General features: G+C 39.7%; 2 protein-coding genes across 2 annotated transcripts in view; both read right to left on the bottom strand.

Moving 5' to 3' along the window:
* Positions 1–739: 739 nt before the first annotated feature.
* LOC131056764 (uncharacterized) lies at positions 740–3,504 on the bottom strand. Its single transcript, XM_057991022.2, has 3 exons — positions 2,510–3,504; positions 1,434–2,078; positions 740–1,330 (listed from the first exon to the last, which is right to left on the bottom strand). The coding sequence occupies exons 1-3, from the start codon at positions 3,502–3,504 to the stop codon at positions 880–882; spliced, it is 2,091 nt and encodes a 696-aa protein (XP_057847005.2). The 3' UTR covers positions 740–879.
* Positions 3,505–3,762: 258 nt separating this feature from the next.
* LOC131056765 (uncharacterized) overlaps positions 3,763–25,468 on the bottom strand; it is a 47,775-nt gene continuing 26,069 nt past the window's right edge. The window contains exon 3 of the mRNA XM_057991023.2: positions 3,763–3,900. Coding sequence (XP_057847006.2) covers positions 3,861–3,900 — 40 coding nt within the window. The 3' untranslated portion in view covers positions 3,763–3,860. The remainder of the gene's footprint in view (positions 3,901–25,468) is intronic.

Genomic DNA, 25,468 nt, shown 5'->3' with positions numbered 1-25,468 from the left:
TGCTTGATCCATTTATAATGTTGGTCTTTTAGAAATTTAGATAAATAAAATATGGAAGTATATTCTTTTCAAGACATCTATTTTAACGAAATATGATAAATTGGTTGGAAAATAAATTCCTAGAAAAAAATATTTCAAATATCTTTTACATAGATATACTAGCAGTTAATTAAAATAAATATGTATACTTATTAATAAAATTTAATACTTTATACGTAGATATGTATACTTCAAATATATACAATGCATCAGCAAAATCTTATATTTTCATGCTTACATATAAAAAATTCTACACTTAAATACATTCTCTAGAATCAAGTTTGGGTCAAGCTCAACATGTGAGTGACTTTGATGGCTGGGATCTTTGAAGTAGCTAATTAATTGAAAAATGATTTTTAATTTAGATGACACTTAAACATATTGCCGTAATCCACAATTATAAAAAAAAGATATATCAATTTGGTTGTTAAAAAAAAAAAAAAAACCTAAAAAGTTATCTACTTAAAAGTTATTTTATCAATACATTTTAATATTTTAAATGAATGTCGAAAAAAAAAAAAAAAAATTAAAAAAAGGGGAAAGAAAGAAAAAAAAATGGTGAACACACTCCCTCCATTAAACTCTGCCCCTTTTAACAAAATCATTTTTACTTCGCGCATTTATTGTAAAGTTGCCTCGAAGCTTTGCAAGGAAAATCCATTTATAAAATTAATTAAATAATATCCATTTATAAAATTAATTAAATAAAATCCATTTATAAAATTAATTAAAATAATTGTGCATAGCACAACCTCAACAATGGATACACAAACATGCTTGATAGATTTATAGTGTGTTTATCTTCTAGCAGTTCAGAATTTTTTATAGTTTTAAGCAGTTTTATTTGTTTGACACCTTTTTCTGCAATAATTCCAAGCGATTTTCAACTGAAATGGAGCCTATATTCATCACCTCATTGACGTATTGGCTTCTCAGCCGTTTATAATGTTCCCCGAAATCGGTTTCATCTGAAAGCATGTTTCCTGCTATTACCTTTTCGGTTTCCCATATGCAAATATCATGCTCTTCATTAAAGACAATCAAATACCGTATGACAACATCATTCTCATTAGAAGCCACCAAGACGTCATGAGCTTTTCTATACTTTTCCCATGAGAAAACCTCACAGAGAGCCATGACTCTGTATACTTTAGATTCCCCATGTATAGAGAAACGGTAAGAACGGCAATATGTATATGCCTTTTCCATGTGACGAGAAAGGTAGATCCCATTGCCAAGGAAATTTCCAGCAGACATGTACCCTGTCTCACTCAAGCATTTTAGGCCATTCCTGTAAAAATCAACATAGCAATCTATTTGTTAAACATCAACAAGGAGGAAGAGTCGACTGGAAATATATAAAAGAACAAAGGCAGGGTATCAATAGCACATACCTAAGGATAGAGTACCAATTGCATATATAACTTCCATGGAATGCAAAGACAGATCCTTCAGCGGCCCTGCGTTGATTAAATATTTCCTCACTCTCAGAATTATAGAAAACTGCAAACTCATAAAGAGATCCTTTCACATTCAATTTATTGGTGTTCTTTAGCACATAAAGAGAGGATCTATTTGTAAACAGCACATATGTGAGAATTTTGTATGGAAGTAATAATTGATCTGCATATTCTTCTTCCGATAAGTCATCCCGATTGATACCACCAGTTTTACAATCCTTTTGCAGCCATGATATACCCAGCTTCAAAACTAGTTCAATTTCATTGGAACACCCTTGCATCTCTGAAAGTGGGGGAAATGCATCTATTATCTGCTTTATAAGAGCCAAATTCTTATTAGCCAAAAAGTCCCTTGGTTCACTGGCAGTAGCTTTCCCTGATTCAATTGAACTGAAGAATCCAGAACGTTTTCGTATTTCATTGTTCTTCAAAAGAAAACTCGGATATGGCTCAAAAACATCACGATCTAAACATCTTGCTGCAGTAGCGGCAAGAGTAATTTCCAAATCAATTAACTCTGAGTTTTTCAGTTCCTGGAGCACAGACGTTCCAATTCCCAACTCTTCAAACCTGAACAAACTGTAAAGAAAACAAAGTTTATTGGTTAATGCTACACAATAGCATGATTTATATTCTAAGTACTGATTTGTTTAGATGGTTCATCTGGAATCACACAGACTACTGTATTTTCAGATGAAGTACTTGGCGTTTAAACCTGACCCACAGTATGCTTGCTAAAAAAACAAATTCTATTGATAAAAATATAAAAATTTGATAAAAAAAATCTACTTAGATTCAAGAAGAAAATACCATAATAGCATGATTTACATTCTAAGTATTGATTTGTTTAGGTGGTTCATCTAGGATCACACAGACTACTGTATTTTCAGATGAATGAACCACTTGTCGTTTAAACCTGACCCACACTATGCTTGCTAAAAAAACAAATTCTATTGATAAAAATATAAAAAGTTGGTAAAAAAATCTACTTGGATTCAAGAAGAAAATACCATAATACTTCGTCGCAGTACCACAGTCGAGAAAATGGTGGAAGCTTCTTCCTACAAACCGCACACCAGTTCTTCACATTCTTCATCCAATTTCCCAATGAAACCAGAAGGGAAACAATAATGTTATGAGACTCGGAAATCTGTTCCCCTACATATAGCGACCCATCAGTTGAAATTTTGCAATTATTGAAAAATTCTTTCACTGAAAGTTGCACCAACACATGAGGTCCATATGGGCGCATCCTATCCTGGAGACTTTTAGCAATGGCATTTCTCATTCTTTCATTCAATCCAACTGTCATCTTTTCCATTGAATCTCTCAACTGTCGAGACTGAATTGGGCTTTGCATCACATAAACTTGCACCGACCTAAAGATATCTAGAGAAAAAACTCTTGCAGACCATGCACTGCTACTAAATTGGAGATGAATCACAAGAGGAAGCTCGAAACAAAATCCTAGCCCTGTGGTCACATGATCCTCAACCATTATACCCTTAACTTCCATTTGCAATTCAATAGCTTCCAGATTTGGAATCAAGCTGACAGAGCACCATGGTAGTATTCCTTGTAGAATGGATGGATCATCATGGCATGCCCACAAGGCCTTATCACACTCCAATCTCGCATCTTCAGCTAAACTGACTACACATGATTCTATGTTCTCGCCACCTTCACTTAGCTTATAGCGCTGGTGTTTCTCAAATACTTGCACCATGCAGCCGAGTACTTTGCTCATGCAGTCTGGACTAAATCTTATTCGCTCAAGTTTCTCATTCAAGTCAAAAAGAGTTTCAGTGAAGGTCTCATCTCCTTCCTCTGGGTCTAAAAATATAGCCAGAAAGGAATCTTGTGAAGTAGAGGGTATAACCATCTGTATGATAGACCCTCCTATCCTAACATTAATAGACTCTGTCTCAACAGCTTCAATTTTCATGCCAAGTTCTGCTGCAATTTCTTTGTTCTGGATCATCCAGGAATTGATTTCTCCTTCCATTATTTGAATTCTAAGAGGTCATTCAACATAATCAAACGACCAACAAAATCTCTGCATACAATTGCCCAATGATAACAATTCTGTAACTTGATTGGTTGTCCACCCAAACTGAATTTTGCATTTGTAATGGATTGTCCCTTTTTATATAAGTTGGTTGTGCTTGCATCATTCATGATCTGTTTACATTTCAAGTTTTGAATCTTAGTAGTCGGTCATATACATGTGTGATATATGGCCCCTCTTGCAAATTGTATCTCTGTCGGCCCACCTCTGCAACAACCCTGACTAGATATATTTCCTAATAAAAGTTCAAATCCTATTATAACTAGCACTTGCACCCCAATGAGGTGCACTGGTTAGCCGATAGTCAGCATAGAGTTTGGGTAATTTAAATTCCTGCAAGATAAGTGAAAAAACAATGTGATGAAACTATTAAGAACTCATTGCTCATGTCATAACAAATGAATAATGAATTTTAAAATATAGACTAATACAAACAATTTGATAGTTGCCAAAACCACTTGTATTGAAAAGTAAAACTCTCCATATATTTAAGTATAAAGATTATTGTTTTGCATGCTGGTTTGGAAAAAACTAACCATTTGGCCTTCCAGTGGTAGAGTTTATTTAGGTTTTGATCAATTTTGATGAACAAATAAATTATTAAATGAAAATTTCGGTCCATTTGTATTTTATTACATTTCTTTTAGAAATTTTGAACTGTAAAATTTTGAGAATATTAGTTACTCTTCTATATATTTTTTGTTGAAGCAATAATTACTCAATGATGAAGAACCTAAATTGCTATGTTTCTTATGATTTTATTTCCTATTCAAGCTACTCATAACAGGGCACATTCGTTGCCATTAAACCAGGGCAGATGAAGATAGTGCTTGAAGTAAGTATTATTAACAAAAATGTCCAAACTTGAGTCACCAAATGCAAGCTGCAAAAATCTCACTTTTCAAGACATTTGGCAGAACAGCATGGCACTAGAAGCTGCATGCCACCTGAAGCAACTCTTTGCTAAAATCGTAATTTCAAATGGGGAAATAATTTGAGCAGAGGGATTCCACCTTCTATAAGCTGTACAGACCAAAATCTTTGGTTTTTGGACCTATCAAAGAACAGGCTAAGTGATTGATTCATACAAATCTATGAAAACGTTGTGGGCTGTAAATCTTGAATTGGGTTCTGTTGATGGCATTTTTACACGCTATGCAACACAAAATAAAATTCTAAGTATTATATCCTCTATTGAGCAAAGACTCCCAAATGCTAAGCTGCGTGAGCAAGTGGGACGACTCCAAGGTTCTCTAATGCCAAGTCTTGACGTTCTCTTGGATAGACTCAGTTGTATATGATGTGATATTGCTGGTTTCACAAGGTGGACTTACGTTGAATGCTTGAATGCTCGAATAATGCTGGAACATGGGATTTAACTTGGTTTAAAAAAAAAAAAAAAAGGAATAGAGTTTAGGAAAACTTTTCTAACTCTAGGAATGTAAGAGAAATGGACAATCTTTGATGAAACCCGACTAAATTTTGCTTTAACATTTAGCAAACATCTCCACAAGCCCAGTGCGATCTCCTAAGGATAGCTCTATGATTTTCAAATCACCACCACAAGCATAAACACCATCAAGTTGATGCATATCAATGAAGGAGCGATAATTGAAGTTAAGCTTTGGCTAAAATGGATCGTTCCAAGCTTATAGCCGCTAAGAAGGTTGATACCTCATCGCAATTTGTTTAGCCACCTTCATTTGATGTTACTGCAATCAAAACAAGAGGGCAATTTAATCATAGGCATTCAATGTTGCATAGAGAAATGAGAAAGCTACATACAAAATCGTGACATCTTTATTAATCGCCACCCACATCAAATATAAGACACCATGCATCAAATAATTGCAATTGATGCTTATGAAGGAGTTTGGATCTTGCAATCTGAACCATTATGTTGAGACATGGACCAGCTAGGACTTGAACCTAGGACCTTCCATACGCTGCTGGAGTGCTCTACCACTGAGCTACTAGCCCTTCTTGGACTAGTCCATCGTTGGTCCGGGTGTGGCTTATTTCCAACACCAACACCCCCCCTTAAGCCACACCTCTCGTGTGCTAGGGGCTCCTAGCTTGGACCTGGCTCTAATACCATGTTGAGACATGGACCAGCTAGGACTCGAACCTAGGACCTTCCATACGCTGCTGGAGTGCTCTACCACTAAGCTACTGGCCCCTCTTGGACCAATCCATCGTCAGTCCGGGTGTGGCTTATTTCCAACACCAACACCCCCCCTTAAGCCACACCTCTCGTGTGCTTGGGGCTCCTAGCCTGGACCTAGCTCTGATACCATGTTGAGACATGGACCAGCTAGGACTCGAACCTAGGACCTTCCATACACTACTGAAGTGCTCTACCACTGAGCTACTGGCCCTTCTTGGACCAATCCATCGTTTGTTTACCAACTAACCAAGACAATTACAACTTAATTAACTAGTTTTATTTCCATGTACAATATTGCTGCCAACATCATCCCCCCCAAAAGAAAAGAAGTCGTCTCCGGACAAATTAACACAAAATAGAGATGACATTAAACAGAATTGCTAATGCCAGTCGAGCCCGGAACTTATACACCTGCTGCGTCCTCGCTTGAAAACCCTTGGCTGCTACCATCCGATGCTCAAGTGCCTCTTTGACATCACAGTTCTCCTGTGCCTAAACCAAACTTGTCTGCAAAACACGCGTTGCAGTCTCAGCCTCCACCAACTGCTACTCAAATGATACTGTCTCCCTAGCCAATTTGTCCTCGATGGCCACCCGCGTTGCCCTCTCGGCATCCAACTCCTGGGTACGCTGAGCTAAGTCTCACGCTAGTACTACCTCCAACCTGGTGGTCAGCTCCTCCCGAGCCCTCTCTGCATCCACCAAGGCAACCTCACGTCCAGCCGAGACATACTCCAAGTTCCTCAAAGCGTACCATTCCTGCCTGGAGGTGGCCACAACCCACTGGCACAAAGGCTAGGAGACACCTCAAATCCTCCATCACACTCCCCAAAGGCTGCTAACTGAACTGAATAACTCTCTGTTGTCATACAATTGCGCAGACCTGCAATGCCTTCCCTCAAACTCTGTTTGTTCCCAACCTCCAAATCCGTCTCCCTCTACGGCTTATGGCTTCCCCGCCAATGCTTAGCTGCAGGCTTCTTTCTCACAGTATGGACAACCACAACACTTACCGTGACATCTCTAATGCCTTTTGCCCAACTCCAACAAGTGTACTATAGCTCAAAAATAAACTAGGGGTCTGGGGGTAGTGCCCCCAGCGAGGTCTGGGGCAGCGCCCCAACGAGGTCGAGGGGCGATGTCCCTGCAGGGTCTGGGGCCGCGCTCCTGCCGCCAACACCAATTTACAACCTTCAGAACCACACGGAAGTCCATGGCGCGCATCATTTCTGTGATATTTTATGATGTCAAAACCCTTCTTCTCCACTCTAATATTTTCAATGTCCTGGCTCCATATGTCATCGAATGATTTTTCAATCTGGTTGTTTTTTTTTTGTTTTTTGTTTTTTTTAAGTTTCCTCTGTCCCCGATGGCACCTTGGCCATACAACCTCCTCGTACAGTCAACAACAGCACTGACACCTCCGCGAGGTTTCCTTCTCCTCCTTTTTCCTTGTGTGGGCTGCATGGTGCGGGGGTTTCAAGTGCGACGTGCGGGTGTCCACCAAACGGTGGCATCCACCGCCAGTGGCATCCACCGCCAGTGGCCCCACCGTCGGTGTGACCACCACACGGTCGTTCCACCTTCGGTGGCTCCACCGTCGGTGTGACCACCGCACAATGGTTCCACCTTCTGTGGTTCCACTGTCGGTGGTCCCACCTTCGGTGTGGTCACCATACGATGGCCCCACGACTTCTTTCTCTCTCTTTTTTTTTTTTTTATTCCATGTCGTACGATCACCTGGCGTACGAGTTAGGCTTTTTTTTTCTTTTTTTTTAATATAATCTAATTGTCGAGAGTCTTCGGCTCGGGTCCCATGCTGCTGGGATCGCCCTTCATCCTTCTCGGTTTTCCTTGCCCAAGAGTCTCCCGCATTGGTCCCGTGCCTCTCAAGTCGCCTACCTGGCCTCTCGAGTCCCCTTCCATCCTCTCGGGTCCCCCTCCAGGCTCTCGGGTGTCCGTCCGGCCTCTCAGGTCCCCTGCGCGCTTTGCGTGGTAGGGTTTCAATTTGTACCCGTTGGTGGCCAATCTATTTTCAAGGTCCATCCGAAAACCTGGAACCACAAATTCTACAGGGACCACGGTCTCCTTCCGGTTCAAGGTTCAAGGTTCAATCGGTCTTTTGTCTTTTGTTTTGCAGTTGTCTCTTTAGTACTAGTCTTCTGGTCGCTTTGAACTTGAACCATTGAACCTTTTTTTTGAAATGGTTCAAGGTTCAAGGTTCATTCTCGTGTCATTGAATGTTCCTTTTGTCTCTTTATGCTTGTTCGCAAATGTTGATCTTTTGTCATTGAACTTTGAACCAATGAACTTCTTTTAAAATAGCCCAAGGTTCAAAGTGGTGTTTCAAATCAGCCCGATGGTGTTTAGGAAGAAAAGGCGGCACGATGGAAACAGAATATTCCTTGTTTTTCGTGTTTTCAAATTGCAATTATGGAAAACAATCATGAGAAAGCATGTCGACTGTGTGAAATTGATTTCTAATTAATGGGCATGTAAGAACTATATCAAATCATGAGGGGTTTTACACGGATAAATGAGCTGGGACGAAGCATGTTTTGGTACTTTTCAGTGTTTTCCGTCCTTAAATATGATGCTTCTCAGGTAAGACAATTATTGTTGCCGCTGGCGAAGAGTAGAAACGCGGAAGGTAATTTAGCTCAGTTTTTCCGAGGGTTACACAGTTTGATGGTGAAAACAGGTGAGTTCAATTGCTTATTTCGCCCTGCTCTGTTTTAGTTCTGAAATTGGAAAAGTGTAATTCTTTGCCTCGGAATTGAATGTTGTCTGATTGATGCAATTTTAAGCAAAAATGAGACCGACTCTTCCAAAATTGGGTCGAACATCATGCTTGATTAGTACCCTCCCAGAATTAGATGATACAGCCTTCGTTCAAAATGAGTTAGATAATTTTCTAGAAAGGGCTAAGAACCCAAAAGCCAATTCCATGATGGAAAAGATAGTTCACAGTGGTTTGGTTGAGGCCGCCGCATTCCCAATTGCTGCTCCTTGCCCAGAATTAGTATATGCATGCATGAACAGATATGATGCTAGTAATAGGTGTATTAGGGCCAATAATGGAGACATGCTAGTGCAGATTGACAGAGAAACAGTAATGGCTGCAATTGGAATTCCTCACAAAGAGCCGTATGAAAATTGGTCCATAGGAACCTCATATGCATTTTTCTCTGAGAAGAAAAGTGTTTATCGGAGCGTCATCGCTAGAAACTGGCTCCTTAAAATACAGAAGGGAGGTTCTAGATTGCCTAAACCCTTGACAAGAGAGCATTTTATTACAAAAGTAAGAGATATTGTGATTCTTTTGAATAGGCTTAAGGGGAATTTACATGCCTTCTATTGGGAAGACTGGATGTATTTTTACATTCAGGTATTATTATCTGGTGAGAAATACCTTGACTGGGTGCAAGTAATTGCTGAGAGATTGCACGAAGGTTTGAGTAATTTTGTCGGAATGGCTGGTTTTCATATGACTTCCTACCTGTTTTATATTTTAGCCTGTATCAGAGAATGGCCAGGATTATATCAAGAACCTTGGGTTGATGGAATGAAGGTCTATGAGTTCTATCCACATTTGCAGATACAGAGGTACACAAAAAACTTCTTGAGATGGAATGATGTCTTTGTGGGAAGATTAACTTTTGAACTGCAAGGAAATATGAATAATAGAATGTCACCTGAGGCATTAAAGTTGGTTAGTACATATGGGAGTTGTTTTATTCAATTTCCTAGATTTACTTATATTAGAATTGGTGGCTTTGAAGATGGAACCTTTCAAATTGCCCAAATATGCTCTCGATAGTTATGTACTCTTAGAAGTTTGCAGACAGTTAGCTCATGTTGATAAGAAATTAGGGATGAAAAGTGAGTCTGAAGCAATTTTCCCAGTTGAACTCGGATATTATAGTTGCAAAACTGTTTCTGATGCATTGAACTTAGAAGTGGAGCTCAAGAAAATGAATTTGCAGCCTTATGTTGCTCGACAGGGGTTTGACAACAAAGAATATGCAATGAAACACTTGAATGTTGATGTGAACTTTTCACATATACCTGTTGACGTGTATTTTATACACAATCATACACAGAATAAAATACCAATAGGTATCTTATCCTCTCTTGAGAAAATAGTCTCTAACTGCTGAAGATCTGCAAAAAGGATCAGTTAGATGGACTCCAAGGTTCTTCGATGTAGGGTCTCTACGTGTGGACAAGCTCCAGTGGTATGATGTGATTTGCTGGGATCACAAGGGGACTTACATGTGATGATTGAACTTCCAATCTGCTTTGCTGGACACAGGCTCTTACTAACTTAGATTAAAAAAAAAAAGAAAAAAAGGAAAGGGGAAAGAGAGGATCCAATCCTAATACTAAGAATGTAGGAGCAATGACTTGATTTTTGATGAAACTCTAACTAGGTCTTGTTTTGACATCAATGGAACATCTACACAAGACTAGTGCGATCTTCTAAGGGGAGCTTTATGATGTTCAAATTATCACCGCAGGCATAGATACCATCCAAGTTGATGCATATCAATGAAGAGGCAACAAATTGAAATTGAGCTTAGGCTGAATGATTCCAGTTGACTACACAAGGCAAGTCTGCAATCAACAAACTGCTAGTAGTATGGATGTACGAATTCCACCATCAATCAATCACATTTCCTCCATTCATCTAATCATCTACCATCTAAGATTGAAGACTCAACAAGAAACCATGCAAATTGCAAGAAAAACGACATATTTCACCATTACTTCAATGAAAATGGAGTTTGTTTACAATCAATGGCAACAATTTCTTGCCTTGTCCTCCTATTCTACTCTAATTGCTATTCTATCAACTATATTCTAACTCTTCCAACTATTTACAACTCTCTCTAATCCTCCTTTACAAATGAAATGTTTGGGCTTATATAGTGCCCACAATACAATTTGATGGCTTAGATCAATTCAAGATCAACGACCAAGATTTTACAATGAAAACCCTAATTAGGGTTTGTTACAACCATTACATAACATTTAATGTTTGACCAATGAAATAATTGTATTGCTTGGACACATGTCCCTTCTAGAAAAATCGACCAATGGATAGCCGGGGTAGGTACATTGGAGTTTGTGTCACCTTCCATGAGTTAAGTACATTGAATCTGGACATGCTGAGATGGACTTCACTGATTGGAGAAATGATGACTAGGACGCCACCTCATTTGACACTTGGAACTTGGTAGATATTCAACTTGATGTTGTTGAGAAGCTTGCTTTAATTAATTCATCTGGAACTATTTTGCTTCTTCAACGAGCCCTTGTTCTAACTCCTTGCGTCCTCGATGTGCAGGAAGATGATGTACCTCGCCTTGGAACGCTGGATTGAAAGAGGTCGCCCATGTCCTGGCTAAGACCGTCCCGGCGAAGACCGTCCTGGCGAAGACCATCCTTGATCCGGCTTGATTTTCCTTGAAGAGACCTCCATTTGACGCCTACACAACATTTCAAAATTAGTAACATGATTTTGCAATACATAACATAAATTAGAGAGCAATTTTTTAGGAAACTTAATGATAAGTCCTTTATTAATCATTTCCTAAAAAAGACTGAGCTAAGGAAAAACAAAATTTCAAAATTAAGGCAATGACAATCAAAATTTGAAATTAAAACAAGAGATCTTGCCATACCTTACTTGAGAGCTAACTCTAAAATGCAAAATGAATAAAATCGCCTAGGCAAAATTTGAAATAAGATGGTCTTGATGTGATCTTCAAAAGAACGTTCCTCTTATCAACTCGCTCAAATGGATCTTCAAGTTCGCCTTAACAAATCCTCCTAGTCTCGCACCTTTGACGTGGTCTTCAATCCTTGACAAATTCGCTCCAACGAAGTCTCCAAGATATCGCACCACCTTTATTAGTAAACTCCAAATCGCACTTTGAACACAATTTCGCACCTTCTCAAATCGCATGTGAATGAAGAATGATAATGTGAAAATGAAGATTCTCACCCTCCCTTTATAGCGCTCACCTCATACTTGCCTTAAGGCCGACTTGGTAATAATAAAGCAATTATAAATGATTTTTAATAAATAACAAAGGCCGACCTTCATAAAATAAACTCAAGCGATCCATTTTTATTGCAAACAATAATTAATTAATTAAATTTCCTTGTTTATTAATTAATAAATTCGATTTTTTTTTTTTTTACAAGGCAAAAATAATTAATTAATGTTTTGCGCAAATTTTAAATGCCATTTTAATAGAATTTTCAAAGATTATCGATTTTTAGCATTTAAAATAAATTCAGAAATGTTTGTTTGAATGCCAAATTGTGAAGGTGAAAGATACGTACCTCATCGCCCTGGTCCCTTGGAGAGGGACAGGAGCGATCCATCAATTTTGTCCTGATTCTCGCAATTTTGACGTTCAAAGTTCTCATCTCCACGTTGATTTTGCAATGTTTGTTGGGTCCTTCAAGCTTGAATGTCTTGCATGCGTTCATGAGTGTCTTTGGATGTTCATCGCCCTGGTCCTTGTCCAAAGGACAGGAGCGATCTTCAAATTTCCACGTTCAATATGCATCCTTTTATCTTCGATCTTCATTGTGATGTCCTCCAAACGTCGTCCCTTGCCTCGCTTAACCTCACCTTGCTTTGATCTTGAAGGAATATGAGTGCTCTTGATAGGATCGCCCTGGTCCTTGTCCAAAGGACAGGAGCAATGTGAGCTTTTTACCTTGATTAGCAATGTTTGGACGTTCAAAACTCTTGTATGTTATCTTCAAACGATGCCTTAGACCTTGCATTACCTTATGAAATCTTGTTCTTACGTAAATCTTGCACAAAATGACCAATGCATCTAACATCGCCCTGGTCCCTTGGAGAGGGACAGGAGCGATCTATGTTCTAGGATGCGAATTTCATCATTGTGACGACCTTTTAATGTTTGTGCTTGCTAAAGACACCTTGAAATGTCCCTCGCCACCTCGTCTTGACTTGGATCGACCTTGAACTTGCATAGGAAGTAACATCACCATTGTATCGCCCTGGTCCCTTGGAGAGGGACAGGAGCGATCCTCCTTTTGTAGCCTTTATCTCACTTTGTCAGGTTCCAAGTCTATATTCAACGGATTCGTCTTTCTTCACTCCATTCGTTCATGCCTTGACATTGTTTGTAACTTTGCAAGAAAATCAATTATATCAAAAATCGCTCTGGTCCCTTCCTGAGGGACAGGAGCGAACTAGACATTTAGGACCTTTGTGGACGTCCAAAAAATCTTCATTTTGTATTCAGTGCGTCCATCTCATGTTCTTCCTTGCTTTTGAACGTACACTTGTCTTGACATTTGCCTGGATTCTGTCTAATGAAGGAAATCGCTCTGGTCCCTGGGAGAGGGACAGGAGCGATTTTGCTCTTGTGGGCCTTATTTCACTTCATCACCTTCGAAAATTATATTCAACGGATTCGCAATGCCCCCTTTCATTCATTCATGCCTTGAGATCGGTTGAAATTTGGCGAGAAAATCATCTACAACAAAAATCGCTCTGGTCCCTTCCTGAGGGACAGGAGCGAACTTAAGCATTTTGGTCCTTTGTTGACGTTTGATAATCTTCAATTTGTCTTCAACGGGTTCGATTGACCTCCTTTCTTGCCTTCGAACATAAGATTTGCTTGATCTTTGCCTAGATCGTACCTTATGAAGAATTTCACTCTGGTCCTTCAGTGAGGGACAGGAGCAAATTTGACCCTCTAGGCAAAACTTCATCATCTCATTGTTTTTGATCAAGTCTGGATGCTCTATCATGCTCATTTCGTCCTTCACCATGCCTTTGATGTCTCGATTCGTCCAAACAAGGTCAGGAATGGCCTAACTAAGCATTTTCGCTCTAGTCCCTTGGTGAGGGACACGAGCGATTCGCTTTGGTCCCTTGGAGAGGGACAGGAGCGCTTTTCGCTCTGGACCCTTGGAGAAGGACACGAGCGAAATTTGACTTTTTGCACTCTCGATCAGGACAATTTTAATGGAATATAACATTTAAGTATAAGTGACCTTCTATGTTTCTTCTTTCTTATACTTTAAGTTATATTCCATATATACTTTCAGGATGTTTGAGAGTGGTTTCAGACCTCCAGGAGTTATATTGCAAAATCTAGTTTTTGGAGGTTTTTCAGTTTCCAGACTTAGTCAAATTTCAGGATCAGGACATTCCAGACTTAGCCAAATTTCAGGATCAGGACCTCACTCAAGCCGGACTTGCTATCCTATGTGATGCCCTGGGCGACACTTCAAGTTATATTCATTTGATAAAATGTACCTCTTTGGACCTTCTCACATCGTCAAGACGTTAAAATCTTGCAAGGACAAAGCAAAATTGGATTTGTAGCTCCGGTCCTTCACTGAGGGACAGGAGCGATTTTTCCCCTGGAGGCATTTCTGTGCTCATGAAAATCTTCAATTTATATTCAATGGAAAGATCTCGCCTTTCTCCATCACTTCCAATTCGTAATTCATCTTGACCCTGCAGGAATAGTAAAATATTTGAAAACGAGCTCCCGTCCTTCACTGAGGGACAGGAGCGATTTTGCTCCTACAGGCCAAAATATCATGATTTTACACATTTTATCACTTCACAAGGCGAAAACAAATCATTTGAAATGCCTAGGATCAAAATTCAAAAAAGTCAAAATTTGGTCAAAAATATTCAATTGGACAAAAATTCACATTTCATCTTCAACACTTAGACAAATTTAAGCTCTGCATCAACATTCCAATTGAAAATTAGACCATTCTGGCGAATTCATTTCATTCAAAATTTGCATTCTAGAAAAGGAAACTCAAAAGCCCTCAAAAATGACTGGATTTTGGTCCGAAAAGACGGTAATTAGAACCCTAAGGCTTGACCCTAAATCCAGACAACTAACAAACTAACAAAACCCTAAAAAAGCAAAGCGAAAACGAGCAAAACGAGCAAAAAAACATGGGTCCCCATTTGCAATGGGGCGATGTGTGAAAACGTCACAACAATACCCCAGTTAGAAGACTACTGGGAAGATTGCCGTGATGAATTTGAAGTTCGGAGAAGATTATGGTCAAGGTTCACTATACGGCAAATCATTACTTTGAAATTGTTAATGAACATAGCAGAAATACAAGAAGAGGAAGGTGAAGATGTATTGGACCCGGAGTTCAATGAAAGAGCTCATGAGCAACCTATTCCTGAAATTGACTGGGATAGGAGAGAAGAAGAAAATATTCAATCTAGAACCTTTAATGTTATAAGGAGAACAGAAAAATGGTTAAGAGACTGTAAATCTGGGATAAGATTGACCACTACCTCAGCTGGGAAATCAGTTGAGCAATCTCATGTTGCTGTACTGATTTCTTCTTCTCACATTATTGTTGATATTGCAGGTGTCACTGATACACAAAGTGAGAAGGTTCAAACTAGAAGATTGAAAGAACCACTATTTGGCCCCTCAACAATTTGAGTCACCCGTTCCAGAAGTAAGAAGAAGAAAAGTAAAGAAATTTCAGGAAAAGAAACTGTCATAGTTCTTGATAGTGAAGAGGCGCAAGTGATTATGGGTGAACCAGAAGCAAACATCCCTGCAGCTCAAGATGCAGGTAAAGAAAAGGAGCAACCTAAGGAAAGCCCCAGTCAAGTGGCCACTTTGGCTATCATGGATTCATCTGAATATCAGACGCCGCCAGCAAAAGAATCTCTAAATGTTTCAAGGTGGTTGGGAGCGTCAATTAGTAAGAAACGTAATGTAGTCCCTATCAGCGTACCATTGGAGGATATGGTGAGTAGATGCCTTGGGAAAACACCTAAGTCTAAGAAGCTAAGAGCAAAAGCTATGCTAGAAGTGGATGAGAATACAGGGCATTGGGTAGCTGAAGTGGCTAGGCCGATTTCAAACAAAGATCCAGAGAATGCTGTTGAGAAGGATTTTGCCGTTGAAAAGGTTGATTTAGGAACTGCTTCAAGGGCTGCTGACCCAAAACACCTAGAGTACTCCACTAAAAGAATGTTATCCAGAACATGGAAGGATGAGAAGGACAAACGAGAGTTAAAACAGGTTGTTAAGCGGATGGCAGAGTACATCAATGCCATACATCATCCCCGTCCACAGCCCTTGTCATAGGTTTCTCAGAGTTTTGATCCTAAATCACCCATGAACCAAAATTTGTTGGATAAGGTTCAGAGGAATCATATGTTGGCGGAAACCTTCGAGGAGTGGCTTGAATCCATAATTTAGCAAGGAACCGAGTATATCGTCAATCTGATCAGGGTGTACGAAGATGCTGTAACTGTAACCCAAGAGCTTGAAACAGAGGTGTCGACGTGTGAGAAGGAAAGGAAAAAATGGGCAGCAGTTTTGATTCAGATGAGAGATGTGCAGAAATATGGTGTCATGAAATTTCTCGCAGAAAAGGCAATAAACGATTTGGATGACAAGGTACTGTATGTGGCCAAGGAAAATATTGAATGGAGAAATTCAATCATAAAGCAAGGTTACGAAGAGTCCATTAAGTTGTTGAAAGAATTGAAAGAACTCATTGCCGTGATGCAGAAAGACTTAAAGTGCATTGATGTACAACTTCTTAAGGAAGACAGATAGACCATCGAGCAGGCAGTAGATATGGTGGAGAGTTTCAAAGGAAAGATGAACTTGGTTAAAGAATCAAAGTCTTTAACCAGAGATGACTTCACCAGAGTAGCTTGAATTGAATCTATGTTAGTTGTCTGTTCAGATCACTTAGAAGTGCATAAAATTAAAGTTATGCAAGTGAGTATGGACAAAGAAGTTTGGAAGCAACGCATCCTGCACATTGGGCTCCCACATTACCAGGTTGTTCATAACTTCTCCGTGGCTCATATGGAATGGCGAAATATACGTGGCACCACACACCCCTAAGACAATTTAAGCCATTTTCTGTTCTTATCATTATAGCTCTATTTACGGCTCTTGGCCATTTAGTTAATTTCAGTTACGAACAGTTGTTTCTTGAAACTTTGGTTTTAGTTAATGGGTCACTTTCGTTTGCTAAAAAAAGACAATTTAGCCTGGTGGCTATAAATATGAGTTATGGATGTTTTAGCGAGGATCCATAAAAAATTTTAAAAATTGAGAGAGCAGACTGGTTTTACTTGTTAATTTCAGTGAAATACCCATCTTTGAATGGAATAGGAATATATGATACAGCTTTAGAAAACCTGTGAGTTTGAATATATAAAGATTTCTGTTGGAATAATTATGTGTTCATGTATCGGATTCCTTTGTCTGATTTTTTTTTCATTTTAAGTCTGTGAATCAATTTGATGAATGAAATTAGCTGAAAGCATTTGAATGTTCTGATTCCCCTTGTCCTGTGAGACATGAGCGAGTATCAATCAGAGTTCAAATATTTTTCATCATCCTATGAGTTAATCTTTATTTGAAGTTTAATGTCTTAATATGAATTTCATTATCTATCATGAAGCGTTCACGTTGTGTTGACAAGTGAATGTTAAAGCCTTTTGTTTGCTTTCTGGTTAAAAGTGAATTACATGATTAAATTTATTCAAGATTCATTGAATATCATATAGGAAGTTGTACCTTTATGCAGAGGGTAAAACAATAATTATTTACCCAACTGTTGGTTCTCATTGGTTTTCTATTGGGCAACAGGAGTATTTATTTATAAATTTTGAGAGATCCAATCTGTTAACCAACACGCTAAAACACTTCAGATTGTGAGACTCTCTGCAAATTGACCCCCTGGCCTTGCAACTCAAAACTTATTGACGCCCCATCTCCTGCACGGGCTGATTCAATCCTCTCAGGATCATTACTTCACTACTACCTGCCAGACCTCAAAATGGTGGACAAAAAAATAAATCAAAATCCTATACCGGGCAAGACGACGACTGGAAAAGAAATAAGGGGGACCCTGTCGGCGACAGGGAGCGTGTGCAATGCACAACAACTTCGACATTCTCTTGTACATTTGCATTATCAAAATTGCTTGATCAATTGTTAGCTGCCTTATTACACCAAGTCAAATCAGTGCCTATGTTTGATCGGCATTTGCATCTTCATTTGCATGCTATGTTTGATCGGCATTTGCATCTTCATTTGTATCGACAATCAAGTCAGCCTTAGACTCTTTATTTGCATAAGATCTTTGTGGGCTTTTGTCTCTCATTTGTATTTAGCAAACTTGTTTGATCAATTGCTAATCATTCTATTACATCAAGGCTAAGCGGTGATTTCTTGTTCATTTGCACAAATCCAACTCTAAGCGGCCTTTAAGTCTTTAATTGCACAATTAAGTCAGTGTTCATGGTCTCATTTGCAACAACAGATTTGGTTAATCAAATTTTGATTGCTTTACTTCATGAATACAAATTGGCCTTTAGGGCTTTGTTTGCACAAACCATCTTGATGAACATATTTGTTATCCTCCTTTTGATAAAAAAATTCTCATTGCTAATCAGCCTGTGTGCTTCTATTTGCACAAGGATGGTGGTATGGAACCTTTCATTCGTTCAATCAAATTTGTCGAAATCAAACTTAGGGTGGAGGCCTTTTAGCTAGTCATTTGCACAAAACCCTTTGGGTGGCCTATGTAGGTTCATTTGCATAGAATTGCTTGGGCGGCCTTTTGACCTTCAATTGCACAAGAGAGTTAGTTTGATAAATTTTGATCACCTTTTTGCAACTAAGCAAATTGGTTGAGAACCTTTCATTTGCAAAGCTCAATCTTGCTTAGCAAGCCCACATGAAGCTCACACTTATAAGCAAATTCATGCCTTGGTCAAGTTTTCATCCCAAAAGCCTAACGTGCCTAATACTATGATACTTCACCATTTGTCTATCATTGAAAGCAATTTTGGTAACCATTCTTCAATTTAACCTATGCCACTCTCTCACCATCTCAAACCGTAAGATCTTGCTTGCAAACGAGATCTTGATCATATCCTAAGGCAAAAATCTCTTATGTGGAGCTTATCTCAAACTGCTAGCCACCTCAATCAATTAACCTATGCTGCTGGGAAGCAAAAAAAGGGGATCCTCATCTGCGATGGGGTGATGTGTGAAGGGTCACAACAATACCCATAGCTGATGTAGACCCAAACAATTTTGAAAATGCAGTGATCAGCCATGTAGGACAGTCACTTGTCAGTAAACAACCCATGTCATTTAGCTCAAATGCCAACCAATAAGCAGCTGTATTGTCACAAGAATTAGGTGCCAACATCAAATTTCCTCAAAAATAGACTGTTTACCTCAAAAATGGGCAGGCGGAGTTAAAACGCGTACTTTTCAAAATGAACTTTTTACCCGAAAATGACAAGTGAAAAGCGTAACTTTGCAAAAGGCCTCTCTTGGCCGAAAATCGCAAGTTAGAAGAAAGGCTTTGATTTTTTTTAAAGACTTTGCAAAAGTTGCCCTCAACCCGAAAATGGGCAAATCCCTAAAAAGAAGAAAAAACGCATAGTTAAGTAAAATCGTAAAGTTTGCAAAGCGGCCTTTAGCCCGAAAATTGAAAGGAGAGGAATCGTTAACTTTAAAAATTTGCAAAATCCCTCCTTCCACCGAAAATCATGAAATAGGGATAAGCATCATAAGTTTTTAAGTTTGCATTTGGTCTTTTCATCCTGAAAATCGTAGAGCACGTGAAATCACGAGGTTCGCATTTCATCTTTTGGGCCCTAAAGTGGGCAAAGGAGTAAATCGCAAGGTTTGAATTTTATGGTTTTGGTTTGTAAACTGGCAGAATATCGCACAAGTTATAAAGGTGCTTTTTTTTTTTTACCAAGTTTGCAGAGTGGAGGTTTACATTTCATCCTTTCAGCCCGAAAATAGGCAAGCTGAAAATCGCGGAGCTTTAAACTTTTTTTCAAAACCCTCGAGTGAAATACGTGAGTTGGGGAAAAGTAGGAAGGCGCAGCTTTTTGCAAAACCGCCTAAGTCTCCGAAGTTCATCCTACGTTGGGCAATTGGCCAGGTAAGATTCGACTCTCTCCTTTAGATCATTAATTTATGCAGATTTGGTCGTAATATTTAAGCTGTTGATGGAGAATTTAATTAGATGGTGAAATTTTGTAGATCATAATTTTCTTTTTAAAAGGGATATCAAGCAAAGCATTAAACATAGCGCAAAAGCAAACCTGCTAGGAAAAATTAACCTTGAAATGTAAAATTCAGACTAAGGGAAATTTTGAACATTTTGAAAAAAAAAAAAACTGAACTCAGGCAAAACTCTTCTCTGAGTACAAAAATTGGCAATCGTTAAAACACCGGAACCCTCAACTGCAAAATTGAACATTTGTACATACCATCGTAATTAGTCGAAAGTGGCACTTTTTGGAGCTCACTCCAAATAGCAGATTTAAACAATCCAGCTTAATTTCCTATTTCATAGCATTTCACTTCCAAATAAACAAGCTCTTTTACTGAAACGTCGTACTTTCTTCAAATTCGGTTTTCCCATTGATCATTATGTGCTAGCATTATCCTCTGTTTTGACTAACCCATTCGCTTCCTTCATCTCGTCTTGTAATCCATGTCTGGTTGTGTAGGATAAATGCCTAGATCGGCGATAGAATCCTCAAAGACACCTGGTGCAACCGGAACATCTCAGGTCTCCAAATCGGACATTTCCCACAGAGGCGAGAAAATGAAGTGCCAATACCAAAAAGAAGGAGTTAGGGAGTTGAAAGTCCAGAGCATATGGGAAAACGTAGGTGATACTGATTTGGGCCACACAGACATTCACGATTTTAGAAACAGTGTATATTCTCCTAACACCTATGGCAAGCCTAGGTGGATGATGGAGAGTGGTATTGCTCAGGCAGCAAGTTTCCCTCCATCCATGCAAAATTATGAACTAGTAGTTGAGGCTGCCAGACATTATCAGCCAGAGACCAGATTAGTGAACCTGGAAAATATGGTGCTAGCTGATTTCACACTTGAGGCCATTGGGGAGGCATTTGACATCTCATTTTCCGATAATCCTATTGCTACAACTATAGATGAGGCGCAGATTGCTTATGACATGAACCCTGCTAAATGCAGGACATTGATAAACAAAGAATGGTATAAAGAGAGAAGGCCTCCGAGCAATAGGATCAATAAAAAGACGCCCAAAAGTGACTTTCATAACGAGTACAGTGATATGGTCACCTTACTCAGCTGGGTTATGGGACTCCCTCAGACTAATCTTTTTGAAGAGTGGATGTTCTACTTTATGGAGAAGGTCTTTGCTGGAAAGTCCAAGTTCGACTGGGCTCAGATCATCAACGATAATATCCATACACAGCTAATCGAGCTTGAAGAAAAGAAGTACTTCGCCATGACTTCCTACCTGATTTACATGTTTGCCCGACACCAGCCACTGACAGGGTTAATCAAGAAAGGTGAGATTGGGAACGGGCCCAATCAGGTAAAGGTGTATGAATGCTACCCTCAACTGCATTACTATGACATAGCTCAAAGAGAAAAGAACAACATTGCTTACGCAATTGGTCAGTATGAGCGTGTCAATGACGCCTTTACAATGCGCCTAGTCAAGTTAAGGCAAGGAGGATTGGACATAAGGCTTTCAAAGAAGGCTACCATTTTGATACAAAAGTATGGCGCATGATTTATCCAATTCCCTAGGTTCACCTATATTAGGATAGCAAGCTTTGAGGGAGCGCCATTCCGACTTCCATGCTATCTGACAGACAAAATAGTCCTTATGGAAGTCGCAAGACAGGCACACCCAGCAGACAGCCTACTCAAAGATAAGAAACAGTCTGGATTCACCTTCCCCATGATCTTGGGAGACCTTGATGTGCATTTCAAGAATTCAGTGCAAGCTGATGAGTCACATGCTGAATTAACATCCTATGGCCTACAGGGACATTTCCCAAGGAAGAGTTTCGATCATGACAATTTGGCAAAGAGCCTATGGCAGGCGCTACAAAACGAAGGCATCAATTGAGGATTATCGGAGCAATTGTTCCGATGGCTTTGAGGTTCGACGGCGTGAGTATTCTAGGCCAAGTGTGCAGCAAATGCAGCTTTATGAGTATCGTTGGGTCCCAGATCAAGTAACAGATTATGGCAATTGCTTGCAAGTCCAAGAGTTTGAGGCAGTTAAGTACCTCTTGCCAGGCATTGATTGGTCTCAGGATCCAATTACTGATTTTGTATGGAAGCTCCAGGGAGGTATACTGATCTCTGGTTATCCCAGCAAATCAGGAAACTGACCCACGAAGGGATTCAATTTGCATACAATATGATGGGCGGTCTCGATTCTCAGTCTTCGGAAGATGAGGGAACCTCAAGCGCACCAAAGGAAGAGGTTGAGAAACCCGGAAAGAATAGGAAGAAAGCCAAAGCCAATAGAGGGACTCGAACATCAAAAAGAACTAGAAGGGAAAAGATCCCTATCATCCAAAGACCCTAGTTCAAAGGATGATGTAGTTGAACTTGACTATATACCTGCTCCGCCTTCCTAGAATGATGTTGATGCATTCGAGGCTAATAATCCTCCGACACAAGGTGAGCCAGATGCAGAGGCAGGATCGTCGGCTCCTATAAACCTGAGAACCGAGTTGAGGAGGGAGAAATTCCACCTAATCAAGAGGCTAGTAAGCATGAGCTCACACAGGGAAGTCGGCATGAATTACGATTGAATAGTGTCGACAAAGATGACACCGTTGTTGAGGGAGAACAAAAGGGGGATGAGACCCAAGAGCCCAATAAAACTGAAGAGCAACCATCACAAGGGGATACCCAGCATTTGTTCAATGAGGTAGGGGAAAACTCAGCCATAAGTAAGGGATTGGATACTGCGTTCGTTCCTTCTATGACCGATCAATTGCAGATAGGCAGTGAGCCAGCTGAAACCTCCAAGGAACAAGGTGGGAATTTGGCAATAACATCCGGAAAGATCATCCCTCAAGACTAGTTAATTGCTCATGTACAGCAGAAAGCAGTTATCAAGCCACCTATCAACTTGGAGGATATCTTCTCTCGCATAGGAGAGATAAAATCCAAAGGTAAGAAAAATCCCAAGACCTACTCCAGGATAACTAAAGATGAGCAAAGGAACCGCACCATTCATATTGCTACCCCGCCTACAGATAAGCTAGTCGATCAGATTGCATTGGCCGATTATAACATTACAACCATCCCGATAGAGCGAGCCACCAAAGAGCAAGAAAGGGAAGAGTTCAAGGATTTCGTGCAGAATATGCTTAGACAACTCGACGAAATGACTGTTGAGAGAGACATGTACCGTGTTTGTGCTGAGCAAGCTGAGGAATACACTGATCACCTACTGAGGCCGCTGCAACATGCCACTGAATCCCATGATCCCCCTTTAGCATTAACACAAAGAACCACAGCTGAATTTGACGGAGTGGGTGATACTGCCAAAGCCATCAGGGAATGGATTCAAGGCATTAAGAAAAAGGGAGAACAAATCTTCAAAGATCTGCAGTAAATGGCTCTCCATGGGGAATCCACTCTTACCAAAATGTGTCAACTAAGGAAAGAATGTTTTAACACTCATGCGGTGATTGCCAAGGCATTACCCCTCATAAGGGCTCTATTTTGAACCTCCTCTCAAATCCCCATAATTGATATTATCCTAGATCCTTATAATGTCAATACCTTCAAGGAATGTATTGGATTCTCAGCATGAAGAACAACATGAAGGATAATATCAATAAAATGCAAGATAAGTGCAATGACACTTTGTCAAATGTGAAGGATCTTGGTGAAAAGATCCTCAGATCAATGGTTCCTGGTTGGAAATGTAGTATGATAGATAATGAGGCACAACCATAGTGGGAGGTGTTGATGTGTTTTTTATGCACATGCGAACACAGAATAAAATACCTAGGGTACCTTATCCTCTCTTGAGTAAAGTTTCCCGACTGCTAAAGATATCACCGAAGGATCGGTCGAGGCAACTCCAAGGTTCTGTTATGTGGGATCTCTACTCGTGGATAAGCTCTTTGTGGTATGATGTGATTTTACTGGAATCACAAGGGGACTTACACTCGATGACTTGAACATCTGATTTGCTGGAATCACAAGTCCTATTTACTAACTGGAAGACAAACAAATGGCAAAGGATGCACGGTTCAGGAAGTCTACTCTACTACCTAGAATGCGAGAAGATGGATGAACGACTAGGTGGAGTCCTACTGAGCTGAGTCTCACCATCAAGCTTGAACAATCCGACATCAATTCAGTGCGATCTTCTAAGGGATGCTTCCAATACGTTCAAATCGTACACCATCAGACACTGATGACCATTCAAGATAATGCATGAACAATAGACGTGTAACGACTTAAGATTAAGCTCATTTTATGCCAGTTGACCACGCAGGGCGCACTTACAATCAGTAAGAGGCTAGTGGTATGGACTATACGGATTCCACACAAGTGCATTCAACGACTTCTTTCATTCAATTTAATTATCTATCATCTAAAATGAAGATTCAACAAGAGACCATGCATATTGCAACGAAACAACACACTTCACCATAACTTCAATGAAAATGGAGTTTGTTTACAATCACTGGCAACAATTTCTTGCCTTGTCCTCCTAATTTAATCTAATTGCTATTCTATCAACTGACTATTCACTATTTCTAACTATTCACCGGCTATTAACTATTGACTAACTATTAGCCTTTACAAATGAGGAGCCAGGGCTTATATAGTGCCCACAATACAATTCAATGGCTCAGATCAATTTGAGATGAATGGCCAATATTTTACAATAAAAACCCTAATTAGGGTTTGTTACAACAAACTCAATTCTGACCAATGAAATAATTGCATTATTTGGACACACATCTTCTCTGGAATATTCGACCAATGGATAACCGAGGTAGGTACATCGAAGTTTGTGCCATCCCCAATGAGTCAAGTACATTGAATCTGGACATGCTGAGGTGGACCAATCCGACTAGAGGAGTGATGACTGGGATGCCACCTTGTCTAACACTTGTAACTTGGTAGATGCTCAATTTGAAGACGCTGAGAAGATAATTTTAATTAACTCTTCTTGAAACTATCTGCTTCTCCAATGGACCCTTGCTTTAACCTCCTTTGTCTTTGATGTGCAGGATGGATGGTGTACCTTTCCTTCAAATGCTGGACTGGAAGAGGCCGTCCTTGATGATGCTGGACTGGAAGTGGTCGTCCTCGATGATGCTGGACTGGAAGTGGTCGCCCTCGCCCTGGCCTGGTCTTGTGGAGGTCATCCTTGATCTGGCCTGGTCTTCTTTCATCTGCAAGATAAACCATAAGATGATTAAGGACACGTAATATATTTATTCTAACATAGCATTTTATACCTTAAATCATCAACAAGAAGACATCAAAATGAATTTTGTTCAAGATTCTTTCCAGGGACAGGTTCTATAAGAATTTCGCCCTGGACCCTTTGGAAGGGTCAGGAGCGAATTTTGCATTCCTGGCTCCTTTAGACCTCACTTTCTGACCGTACTTGCTTAGATGCATGCCTAAGGATCCCTATATTCTCAACCAATACCAATTTTGATGTAAATTTGGGGCAAAATAGAGGTTTTAAGAATTTCACTCTAGACCCTTTGGAAGGGTCAGGAGCGAAATTTGTATTTTAGGACAAAATCCATTATGTCTCTACTCCAAAATGCCTTCCAAGGCAAGCATACACTAGTCTTCTCCTCACCAAAGGCTAGGAATCCACAAC

The sequence above is a fragment of the Cryptomeria japonica genome, chromosome 7 (assembly GCF_030272615.1).
Source record: "Cryptomeria japonica chromosome 7, Sugi_1.0, whole genome shotgun sequence".
Classification (NCBI taxonomy): Eukaryota; Viridiplantae; Streptophyta; class Pinopsida; order Cupressales; family Cupressaceae; genus Cryptomeria; species Cryptomeria japonica.
The sequence above is the reverse complement of the archived record's forward strand: the minus strand, read 5'-3'. Positions and strand labels throughout refer to the sequence as shown.